The sequence below is a fragment of the Cynara cardunculus genome (genome assembly GCF_001531365.2).
Source record: "Cynara cardunculus var. scolymus isolate 2C chromosome LG 8, CcrdV1, whole genome shotgun sequence".
Classification (NCBI taxonomy): Eukaryota; Viridiplantae; Streptophyta; class Magnoliopsida; order Asterales; family Asteraceae; genus Cynara; species Cynara cardunculus.
The window spans coordinates 12,271,131-12,284,093 of NC_037535.1; the positions used below are offsets into that span (position 1 = coordinate 12,271,131).

Here is a 12,963-nt window from a genome sequence, read left to right on the forward strand (position 1 = left end):
TTCATCCGGATTAGAAGTCTGGTCAAACCTGTCCGGATTAGAAGTCCGGTCAAAACACTTTGAAAATAACCAACTCCCTTGTCCGGTTTAGCAATCCGGTCATTATAAACACTTGAAAATATAATCATCTTTGTCCGGTTTAGAAACCCGGACACCACTTCACTTTCTTTGTCATCCGGTTTAGAATAAACCGGACAACACACAATTAAACCTTTGACTGGTTTAAAACAATCCGGTCAATACACCGCACAACTCTTGGCCGGTTTAGACGATATCCGGTCACCTCTTATCCGGTTTAAAAGATATCCGGACAAAGCACAACCGGTTTAAGTATCCGGATTACAATCCGGACACCTCTTAGCCGGATTACTCAAGAATCAGCATAAAATGCAACCAAACTCACAATAACCAGTTCCAAATGCTTATCAAAGTGCATGTAAGCAATTCATATCTAAAGCTCTTAATACACTCACTTTTATAAGCTTGAGAATCAAAACCTTTGTGAGACCTTTTTCCTCTTCCTGTGCAGATTCTTCAAATATACTTGAGAGAAAATTCTAAATATGGAAAGTGTGTTGTGTGTGTTTTCTCTTCACAAAAACTATATATACATACGCACCCACAAGGATTTAAGAGGCAGCATAATAGCCGACCCCTCTCCCTTCTTTTCTTTAATCAATTACTCCCACACACACATATCATACATACATATATCATATATATATATATATTTATAAATAAATATATACATATATATACATAACTAAAATAATAACCAGACTATTACATCAAGAACGCAGGAAAACATAGACATGGATATCCGAACAGTGACAAATTCTTAGGAGGAAAAGTCATAGAAATCTCCAACGATTCCTCTTTGAGAATCGGTAATGGCGCAAGATTGCCAGAATTCTTGGATATACCTTTCAGGTAGAAGGTCATCCGTGTTTGTCAAAGCAGGGTTTAGAAAGTGGTTTTGGAGGATGTTAATGATGGGGTGGTATTTTTGGTTGATATTTTCAAGAGAGAGATGGAGGGCATGGTTATTGGGTTTGATTGGAAGAGGAACCAGGTTTTAACTGGTTTCCTCAACGGTTTCGTAGGTTGTGGTGTGTGTTTGGGAATTTCCAGATTCGGAAGATGACTTAGTTACAGGTTTTTGGGGAAAAAGAAGGGTTTAAAGAAGGTTAGGGTTTCAAGAATCAGTTCTTGATTCTTAACAGGGGTTTGAGGAATGGGTTTATGGAACTTACTTGGCAGACGAGATGAAATTTTGATGACTGAATGGAGTTCCGAAGACCGGTTCGAGAGCTTTGAAGGAGTAACAATGGCAGAAGGAAGCTTGAAGACGACGAATTCTTTGTAATTTCTTTGAAAGCGTAAAAAATGAATTGGGGAAAAAATTGTTTACATAGAAAAATTAAAGGTACTTGAGTATTTTTCGCCCCAAACGTCAGGTTAAACTGAAACGATTTTTACACAGCCTGTGGGGGCGCGCCACGTGGACTGCCAGCTGCAAGTGGCGTCTCCCATGTTTGAAAAATTAAGCTCATAGGCGGTGATGCTTAGTGTAAATGACAGCTAATAAAAAATTTAAAAATAAAGAACCGTATGCCTTCTTAATAAAATAATATATTTTTATTTTCAAAATTTTTTAACAAGTGTAGATACTCTGGTTAGTGTGAAATAGAGGTTTTGTAAAGAACCAGAGTACTACATGCAGAGAAAGACAACATACCTTAGGATCTCACATAGAGACTCGTGATTTGGACTATACATGTCCTTTGTAGAAAACTTGCTATGTTTAGAGGCAGAGGCTCTGTCCTATAATCATAAAAAGTTTTGAAGCAGAGGCTCTGTATAGTACATACAAAGGCTCTGTGTGACATGATCTGGTGCTCCCCCTTGACTGGAGCTCTTCTTATTTGCTCCCCCTTGAACTATGCTTGGATAATATGTGATAAGTATTGCATATGCATAAGAACCAAGGTGCAGAGGCTCTGTATCACAAGAAAACTAGGACTTGAGCTAGAGGCTCTGTCTCATGGATCAATACAATAAACAACAAAATAGAAGTATGCAAAAGGGATGCAGAGGCTCTGTATAGTACATAGAAAGGCTCTGGCTTAGTTTGAAAGATTGAGCATACCCAACTTGCTAACCATAAAGTTAAATCTCTTTTCGAACTTTTGAAAAAATGTCAGCAAGTTGTAAATCTGTACTAAACAAAGAACATTTCAATTGTACCTTTCTCTACATGGTATTTGATGAAATGATAACGAACATCGATGTGCTTTGTTTTTGAGTGTTGCATAGGATTGGCAGTAATTGCGATAGCACTTTCTGAATCACATAGGATTGGAATTTTCTCGAACTCGATGCCATAGTCTTTCAGTTGAGTCTTCATATATATCACTTGGGAACAACAACTGGCTGCAGCTACATACTCTGCTTCAGCTGTGGAAGTAGAGACGCAGTTCTGCTTCTTTGAGGTCCAACTTATGAGCTTGTCACCAAGTAATTAGCCACTCCTAGATGTACTCTTTCGATAAAGTTTACACCCAGCAATATCAGAATCTGTGTACGCGGTAAGATCAAAACCGGAATGCTTTGGATACGAGAGACCAATAAATTGAGTTCCCTTAAGGTATCTAAAGATTCTTTTTACAGCTGAAAGGTGAGATTCCTTTGGATTTGCTTGAAAATGTGCACAGAGACATGTGGCAAACATGATGTCTGGTCTACTAGCCGTGAGGTAAAGTAGCGATCCAATCATTCCACGGTAAGTCTTGACATCCACCGATTTTCCAGATGGATCTATGTCAAGCTTAGTACCCGTAGCGATTGGTGTTCTCATAGTGGAAGAGTTTTGGAGTTGGTATTTCTTTAATATGTCGGAGACATACTTAGCTTGGCAAATAAAAATACTATCCTCCCTCTGTTTTACTTGCAAGCTGAGGAAGAATGTCAATTCTCCCATCATGCTCATTTCAAACTCACTCTTCATCAACGCAGAGAACTTATCACAATGCTTCTGGTTCATTGAACCAAAGATAATGTCGTCCACATATATATGTACTAAGAGCATCTCACCTTTATACCTCTTAATAAACAAAGTTGTATCAATTTTACTTTTTTCAAAACCATTGGATAAGAGAAAAGACAAGAGACGTTCATACCAGGCTCGAGGTGCTTGCTTAAGTCCATACAGAGCTTTGTCTAAGAAATAGATGTACTCTGGGTGTGTGGAGTTTTCAAACCCCGAAGGTTGTTGAATGTAGACTTCCTCCTTCAGCTTACCATTCAAGAAGGCTGACTTAACGTCCATTTGATAGACTCAGAATCCTTTATGAGCATAGAAGGCTAAGAACAAATGTATAGCTTCTAGCCTTGCTACTGGTGCAAAGGTCTCGTCATAGTCTATGCCTTCTTCCTAGCAATAGGCTTTTGCTACGAGCCTAGCTTTATTTCTTACTACAATCCCATCCTCATCCTTCTTGTTCCTAAAAACCCATTTATAGCCAATTGCAATTTTATCCTTTGGTAAAGGTATAAGAGTCCATACCTTATTCCTTTCGAATTGTTGGAGCTCTTCTTGCATGGCATCGACCCAACTAGGATCTTGTAGGGCTTCATGTACTTTCTTAGGCTCTACCATGCTTAGAAAGTTTACGAATAAACATTCATTAGCTGTGGCAGCCCATGTCTTCACACCGCTTGGGTTACAAGACTTGGCTTTAGGAGCCTTCTTTCTCTTATGGGTCTTCTTGGATTTAGTCCTTGATGACCTAGAGATAAGACAGTTAGGATCAGAGAAGTGATGCTTTAACTTAAGCAGCCGAGAAACACATTCACAATTATGAACACATTTTGAATGACAAAATGATTTATTTGATTTAAAGAACAAATTATTACAATCATTCCTAGCATTGGTAGTCTTAGCAAACTTCCTATCTAGATTTGATTGTTTTAACAGTGAATGAGTCTTCTCTGATTTTTTCTTCCATACTCCTTTGGCCTTCAGAGGCCTCTCTGAAACAGAGGAATTAATGTTAGAGCATGCAGCGGATTTTCCCTTCTGTTCTGGAGTGAATTTAATTGGCTTAGATTTGGAATTTGAGCCCTTTGATGCAGAAGAAATAGACTTTGCACTCTTTACCCTGTATTCAAACTTGGGAGCAGATTTAGCACTTGTTGTCATGCTTGCACGACCAGAACCTAAGAGAATCTTTTTCTCAATAGGGGGTTTTGCAGCCTCTGGTTCTATGGCAATGACCTCTGTCTTAATTTGCTCTTTAAACGAGTCCACTTCTGACTCAGAGTCAGAGTCAAGAAAATCCTTGTGTGAATATCAAAATACAGAGGTATCATTAAGAACTTGAGATTCTCGTATGCATGAGCTAGAAGCTTCGTCCGTCTTTTGTTTTGTGGGACATTCAAAAGTATCCGAGGAGTTACACTCAAAAGAATCTGCATGACCATTAGGAGGATAATTCAAGGCCTCAAGCAAATCTTGCTCGAAAACCTGTCTTACCGTTTCTGTAAAGTCATCCATTAATTTAGGATCGAGAGTTTTAAGAAAATTTCCTGTGGATGAACTCTTGATTTCATTTGGTTCAGGTTTTACAACCTCATTTTCAGTCTTTAGATGTTCAAGATTCATAGAGCCGAAACAAAAAATCTCATTTGTCTTCTGTATGCATTTTAAATCAACTTGCGGCACACATTTTGGAGAGTAAGAGATGTTTTTGAATTTCAACTTTGGAGTTCTGGCTCCACTTTCAAGCCTACATCTTTTAAACAATGAAGCTGTATGCAAAATAGAAAAATCTGGTTTCTGTTTTTCACCCAACCTAAACATGGATTCAAGAGTATTTTTCTTCTTCAAGGTGAAGTCTATGTCTATATAACCTATCCCTGCTTTATCCTGTTGAGAATTTACTTTTTCATACACCTGCTGAGCATCTTGATATTTCTTAATCAAGAGCTCTTTTCTTTGTAAGCTCTGGTGTAGGAACTCCTTTTCCTTTTGAAAATAGTCTTTTAGGGCCTCAGAGTTTAATACGTCTCTTTCTTTTTCTAGAAGCTCTGTTTCTTTCTTCTTAATAGCCACTTTTAATTCTAAGCACTCTGTTTTAAGACTTGTTTTAGTGGATCGTTTTGTTTGTAAAAGCTTTTCATTTTCCACTGATAACTCTTGTTTCTCTAAAGTTAGCAGCTCTGTCTTTCGTTCAAAAAATAGTTTTTCCTTTTCCAAGGATTTTTTTTTGGATTTTTCGAGAAAGAGCTTTTATTGTAGATTGACGAAATCGTTAGTCAAAGCAGAGATGCTTTCTTCCAGGTCAGAGTGAGAATAGCCAGAGATAGAACATACCTGGGAGTCGGAGTCAGATCCAAACTCTTCTCTGTCATTCTCGACAGCCATCCCACAGAAGTTTGCTTGGTCTTCTTCTTCAGACGACGAGTCTGAGACCCAATTCTCCTGTTCTGCCATGAGGCTCCTTTGTGTTTGATTGTATTTGTACTTATTTTTATAGTACAGTTCGTCTTTCACTAAGGGGCCTCTACACTCTTTGGAGTAGTGCCCCATCTTCCCGCATCTAAAGCATCAGACACTTTGCTTCTTCTGGTCCGATGGCTCTTCCTCATTCTTGTTGGAAACAGAAGGAGGGTTCCTTCCTTCAAAAGATCTACCTCTGCTTCGATCATTTTGTCTTCCTCCTCTGTCGAAGACCTTCTTCCCAAATTTCCTTTGGAATTCCTTGGTGATCAGGGCCAAGGATTTCGCAAAGCCGTTGATGTCATCGTCTTCAGAGCTAGAAGCTCTGTCTTCTTCATCATCACTCTCCAAGATGACAGCCTTCTTTCCTTTTCTTCTCTCTTCTCTAGGTCTCCGTTCTCTGTGTGCCTGGCTTGATCCTGTCTCTTTTGAATCAAAGACAAGAGCCAGAGGTCCACCCAAAGCGACCTTTGCCTTCTATACCTCTTGTTGTTGAGCCTGCAGAGTCCCATACACGTCGTTCAATCTCTTCAAGAAGAGTATGTTTTTCTCCTCTTGAGTTCTGATCACGTCACATTTGCGACATTTGTTGATCAGAGTATTGAAGCGGTGATAAGTCTGTTCTAAAGACTCATCGGGGAGTGCCTGGAAGCAGTTGTATTCGGTGATAAGTCTGTTCTACTTCCACTCTACGTTTATCTTCAACGTTCCAGTCACGATGATGTTTGGGTACTCGCTTGACAGGTACCTCAACTGTATCACCAGCAGCAGGAATCCGAGGTATGATGGTGGTAGGGACGTATGGGCCATTTAAAATTGATTCGTAAAGTTCTAGATCTAGACCCTCGTAGAAATTTATCATCCGAATTTTCCATTGGGGATATTCTTCCCTAATGAGAGTCAGAGGTTTTGTCAGGGAACCGACACTATACATGGAGTTCCACGATTGAGACGACGATATTTTAAATCAAAAATTGAGAAGAAAACTTGTCGAGAAAGATAATCGACAGAAAACGATTTCCAGATTACGTAAAAGCTAACGTTTTAAAGTTGAGAAAAATATGAGTGAAAATTCTTTTCAAAACGAATAATCAAGAAAAATTAAGAGTAGAATCCAGTTGGATATCGATCGACTAATCAATGAATTTGATTAGCATTCTCTGATACCAATTGTTGAACCCAGATACTCTTAATTGGTAGAAACACAGTTTATAAAGGATAAGAATTAAACACAAAAGTGTAACTTGAAAAATTAAACGAGATATTCAAGATGAAAGTAGGAACAATAAGTGAACTTGAATATGCCAAATGCTTTTATTGATAGAAAGATGAACAATGAAAGCACAAATGTAATCTCACAGAAAAATGCGTATAGTGTAAGTTGGTTCCTTCAGGTAATTTAAACCTGAGGCGGAAGCCTCCTTATATACGCTAGGTCTAACAAACTATGCTTAAAAATAGGTGTGAAACTCTGAGCTGATTGGTCTGCATCCTTATCTTTGACTTTCCTTGAATAGCGGAGCAGACTTGGTCAAGCCTCCTTAAACCTGTTAGACGCTTGCGAGAATGTCTGGGCTAACACGCGCGCATTCCGTGGAGAAGATAGCCAAAAGCTATGTATGTACTATGCACAGGATCTGGGTCGTGGAGTTGCAGCTTTAAGTCAAGCGCTTATGCTTTTTGGCGCACAAGGCTTGAGCGTCCACGGGAATAGAGTACGGGCTCTGTATGAATTGAACCTTAACTCTTGAGTAAGAGCTCTGATTCTTGATCTTCTGCATGAGAGCTCTTAGTCCAGACCGCCTCAAATAGAACTAGTCCTATTCGACTAGAGTAAGAGACTTCTTACTTACACTTTCACAAGTTGGGGTCTAACACCTTTGTAGAAGCAACAAGGACCATGCTTACTTCATCTGAGCTACCCATTTCCTTCTCGGCTGAAGCAATCTCTACTGCCTGCTTCACTCTGAATCATTCTATCATCAACAAGAGGCACCAAAAGACCCCATATGAACTCATCAACCAACGACGCCCAAATGTCAAATATTTCCTTTGGGTGCAAATGCTTTGTACTCAAAGACAGGGAATATCTTGGCAAGTTTGACAAGAAGGCTGATGAAGGCATATTCATGGGTTATTCACAAACTGCCGTGACATCCGGAAATTTAAATACCAGGTCAGTAGCTAGATAGCACTTTAGAAATATTATTAACACTCAAGTAGAGCGATTAGATCTTAAGTAGTTAGAAATCCCGGTAGTTTGCATAGAAAACACTGTTTTGACCCGTAATGAACCGGATCGTCTTATAAAATGCCAAAAACTTCAAATTATTTTTTAAAACTTGCATAAAATATAGAGTTTACAGATTTTAAATATTTTTTTACTTAAAATTATATTTAAGAAATTTATTTATCTCATAAAATAGGAATTTGGGCATTTTTCTCAATATCTCACAAAAGTACCCAACTAATTAAAATATGGTCTAAGTTTTACAAAAAAAGAAGGGAGGCGCATAGGCCCACCACATCCCCCCCCCCCCCCCCCCCCCCCCCCCCCCCCCGTCCTCTACATATAAAAACATTTTGAATCTTTAAAACACTCATTTCTCATTTATCTCTCAACCATTCATCTCCTTACTCTCCCTCACTTTTCATCTCCTTACTCACTCCCTCCATTCAAAGAAAAGAAAAGGGAAATCAAGAAACAAAACTTGAAGAAATCATCTTCTTTTAATCAAAGGTAAGAACTTGTTAGTATTTTGGTTTCATTTTATGCACTTTTAATGCCATTTTCTTGTCATTTTCATACTTTTAAGATTGCAAAGGAGAGGTGTTCTTCATTCTAAGTTCTAAGGGTAGATTTTACACCAAAGACATGAAAAATGTTCTTAATATGGTGAAAATTTGTGACCTAACCATCTAGAACTTTTGAAAAGCAAGAAAAACCCTTCATTTCTTGCATTTTTGTATCTCTTATGGAATCYGAGTTCTCTTTCATTTTTGTTACCAAGAATAGTATATTTTATATATTCTTATTTTAATATTGAATAGTAGAGTGATCTTCTTCCATAAAATCATCATTTTTGGAATTTTTGATGCATAAAAATCCATTTTGCATAAAAGAATGACTTTACTTCTGAACAGATTCATTGCATGAGTTTGGAACGATCATATGTGATTGTGTATTGACCCAATAATCATGAATATTTTTTCTCAATAATATTTAGTGTATTAGTTTTCAAACCTAAGTGGAAGCATGAGAAAATATGAATTTATGACCTCACAACACCCAAAACAAATTTGGTGTGCAATAGTTGTCGGTCAGAAATTTTGTGTCTCATTGTTCATCTATAACTCTTAGAAGACACATCAAAACTCATGAAACTTTTCCTCTGTAGTATAGCTTAAAGTGTTAGATTTTAAAAGAGTCTAACCCCACCCAAAAAAATGGTGATTTATGGGTTCAACCGATTTTTACAAAATAAGTGTGCAATCTGTCAGGACTTGACAGATTTCCACATGCATGTTTAAACAACCATAACTCCCAAACTATACATCCAAATATAGTTATTCTTTTTGTAAAAGTTATCCTTATGTGTTAGCTTTAAAACGATTCATGAACCACTGGAAAATAATAAGTATAACTCTTTCAAAAGGGTGTAACATTAAGAAGGGATTTTCTGTTTTGAAAGCTGTAATCACTGTTTTGGTAAAAGAAATTTGAGACCCTTCCACTCATCTAAAAATCTTGATTTTTGGTTATACTGATCCTAACTCAGTATACTAAAACATATAAAAAATTCTGGAAAATATACTTCTTTGATGAGGGTGAACCATGGACATTATTGAGTCACAAAGATTCTGTCAGCATGCATGATTTTCTATAACCACTAAAGATTGTACTCTTAAACCATAAACCCCATAATAAGCATAAAAAGTGTTTAAAACTTGATTTATTTTATTTTATTCTTATGAACATAAAGAGGCATTTATAAGACGTAAAGGTAGAATAGAATCCTTAACCTTTAAGAGTTTGACAACCGTTCGTTTTCTATAGGGATTCACTAAAAGGACTTTACCAAGACATACCATTTGATCACTCAACCATCTTCTCCGTGAAAGAAAAGGTGTGTATTCACGGCCTTTTTTTTAAATCCATCGTTATTTGGGGGAAAAGCGCGTATAAAAGTATTTGATATTTGTATGAAATATACAATGTGTTTAAATCATGGATACAAATTGATTATATGAAAAATGCATTGAAATGAAATTATGAATACGAGCACTAACACCATGTATGCTAGTAAAAATTGTGTTTGGGTTAATTAAAAAGTCCCACTTGGTTACACTAATTATTAACTCGTATGAGCCGATGGTTTAATGGATAGCGCTATTTGGATTGACAATCCCACCTTTTACTGACGAGTAGGGGTGCATTTAACTAAACACGGGTTCTACACATGTGGTTTAAACACCACCGCTGAGGTAGTTCGGTATAAAGGGTGTAGTTGTCGCAGGTTTAGTAGTGGCCGAACACTTAAATTTACTTGGAGTACATTGTGCCTCGTTAAAAGTGCTACACGTATGAAAGTTGTTGCGAGTAAGCAAAAGACTTACTCAAACTATTTATTGCATAAAGATTTGTTATACAATGAAAACCTGTGAACTCACCAAATCTTGTAGTTGACACTTGTTTTAACGTGCTTTTCAGGGGTAAGAAAGGCACATGGTGGCCTTTAAAAGAAGCCGTGTTTCGATCATCACCTATGAATTTTTTTTATTATTTTACAAACTTGTCATTTTGGGAATGTAAACGCTAGATTGTGATGTAATAAAATTTTAATGTATGGTGGTGTTATTATACTATATTGTTATGAGACTCTACCTGCCATACCTCGTGTTTCCGCTTTAGCGGGGTGTGACAGATTTGGTATCAGAGCCGTAGGTTATAGAGAATACCGGTTTTCTAAGAAAACCATACACTATAACCCAAAACTTTACAAAATAATTTTCTTAAAAGAGTCTCAAAAATTCGAAACAAACATGCTACTAATATAACTAGAATGAGTGCCTTCTTAGCATACTCTAATTAGACAAAGCCTGATCACCTATGTCTAATTAAGCATGTATAAGGAGAGAGGCGGACCGGTTATGTTAGGTGTTCGTCTAAAGTTAAGAACTTCTTACTCAAATAAGAAAAGCACGATTTGCATGTGTGGGTTTGCATAAACATTGCATGTTTTTGATATTTATTATGATTCGTTAAATAATTTAAATTTTGTTAAATATCGCAGCTATGTCATCAATTAATGAATATTCGAACTCCGAAGAGTACGACCCCTCCGAGCATAGTTATGATAGTGACGACGATGTCGCCGAGTCCTCGATGCGATCACCTACCCCCGTGCCGCCCCGCCTTATGCCCGCCCGTAAGGGTGTCCTTCTCCGCTCCTTCTGGAGTTGGGAGGGAGTCATCCCAGTCGTGCACCCATAGTGTGACTCCCCCACCTACTACCAGGACCACGTCGGAGCGCTCTCCGGGCATGACCAGCTTAGAGAACCTATGGGTTTTGGGCATCGCCCAAGACCTAAAGATGTGTAAACTTAGGTTGGATCATCATCGACACTTTGCCGACGGGGTGATTATGGCTCTAGGCACAAAAGACAATGTGATGGATCGTTCGTTGGAGTTGATTAACACCGCTAGGGGAGCGATTAGGAGGTTATATACCTACTTGGCGGTGTTAGCAGGAGTTTTGGTGATAGTGATGGGACTACTTGTTTGGAGTGTAATGCGTTAAGAGACTCTATTTTATTAAGCTTTTGATAGATTGAACTTAGAATCTTCTTTTGGGGCATGTAGCCGTGACTTGTGAACAATATCTTTCTTTTTGTTGCACGTCTTTATTTTCTTTATGAATGATATGGGTTTTTATTTTGGTTGAATTATGTTGATTAATGATTGAATGCTTTTATTATTACAAGTTTTTATATATTGCCATGGATGCATGTTTAGATGATTGAATTATGCCGTGCATAATTCAATAAAGTAGATACAGTGATAAACAGTAAAAATAACCGAACTCTGATTTAAAATTTGTGCGTTAGAAATATGCCTCCAAGAAGAGAAGATCCCGAAATTGCGAGACTTGTGTCCGAGCAAATTCTAGCGGCCCTTCCTAATATAGTTAGCCAAGTAGCAGCAGGCTTGAATGCCAACCAAGCAAACAACCAAGGTACAACAGCAAATAGAGACTGCACATATAAAGGCTTTAGGGCTTGCAACCTAAAAGAATTTCATGGGACCAAAGGAGCCGTGGGATTACTTGCTTGGAATGAAGGAATGGAGTCCGTCCTTCATATCAGTAAATGTGTTGAAGGAAGAAAAGTGGAGTTTGCAGCTTGTTTACTACAAGGACGAGCATTGACGTGGTGGAATACCCAGATACAAACCCGAGGTCGGGAAACAATCAACAGACTTACATGGGAAGAATTGAAGAAATTACTCAAGGAAGAGTACTGTTTGAGGAGCGAGATCCATAAGTTAGAAGTAGAACTGTGGAATCACGAAATGAAGGGAAGTGATGTAGACTCATACACTGCTCGCTTTCATGAGTTGGCAAAACTGGTGCCACACTTGGTATCACCCGAAGAGAACCGAATTGACCGTTATGTCTGGGGTTTAGCTCCAGAAATCCGAGGGAATGTGACTTCGGCCAATCCAAAAACACTTCAGGACGCTGTGAACTTAGCGACAAAACTCACCAACAATGCTATTCGGTCAGGATCATTTGCAAATGATAAAGTCAAGGGTAAGAGAAGAATGGAGGAGCCCGCGAGATAGAACTACAGTGAAAGGGGCGGTAAGGCCCAAAAAGTGATAAGAAAGTTTGGGGCTCAGACACAGACAACAGAAAAGGACAAGGGAGCTTACCCTAGGTGTGACAAGTGCAATATTCACCATGGCGAGAGATGCATCATCTGTCTCAGATGCAATAAAGGAGGTCATTTGGCTAAAGATTGCAGGAGCGGAATGAGACGAACATGTCATGAGTGCGGAAGCCCGGATCACTTTAGGAATGCATGCCCGAGACTGAACCGAGGGCCAGTTACTAACCAAGCACGACCAGTCAACCAAGGAAATCAAGGAGGCCAAGCACGAGGTCGAGCGTTTGAGATTAGGGTAGAAGAAGCCAGGCAAGACTCAAACGTGGTCACAGGTCCATTCCTCCTGAACAATCATTACGCACCCGTATTATTTGATTCTGGAGCAGATAGGAGATTTGTGTCACTAGAATTTAGACCAAAGATTAGTTTAAAGTCGCAAAAGCTGAAAGAATATTTTGTTATCAAGTTTGCTAATGGACAGGAAGTTAGGACTAAAGACGTAATCACGAATTGTACCTTACGTTTAGCCAAACAAGACTTTAGCATAGACCTTATTCCAATCAGATTAGGAAGCT

At 38.4% G+C, this 12,963-nt stretch overlaps 1 protein-coding gene across 1 annotated transcript; it reads left to right on the forward strand.

Moving 5' to 3' along the window:
- Positions 1–11,612: 11,612 nt before the first annotated feature.
- On the forward strand, positions 11,613–12,344 carry LOC112516189. The gene has a single exon (XM_025123211.1). It carries the CDS (start codon positions 11,613–11,615, stop codon positions 12,342–12,344), a length of 732 nt encoding a protein of 243 aa, XP_024978979.1.
- Positions 12,345–12,963: the final 619 nt, after the last annotated feature.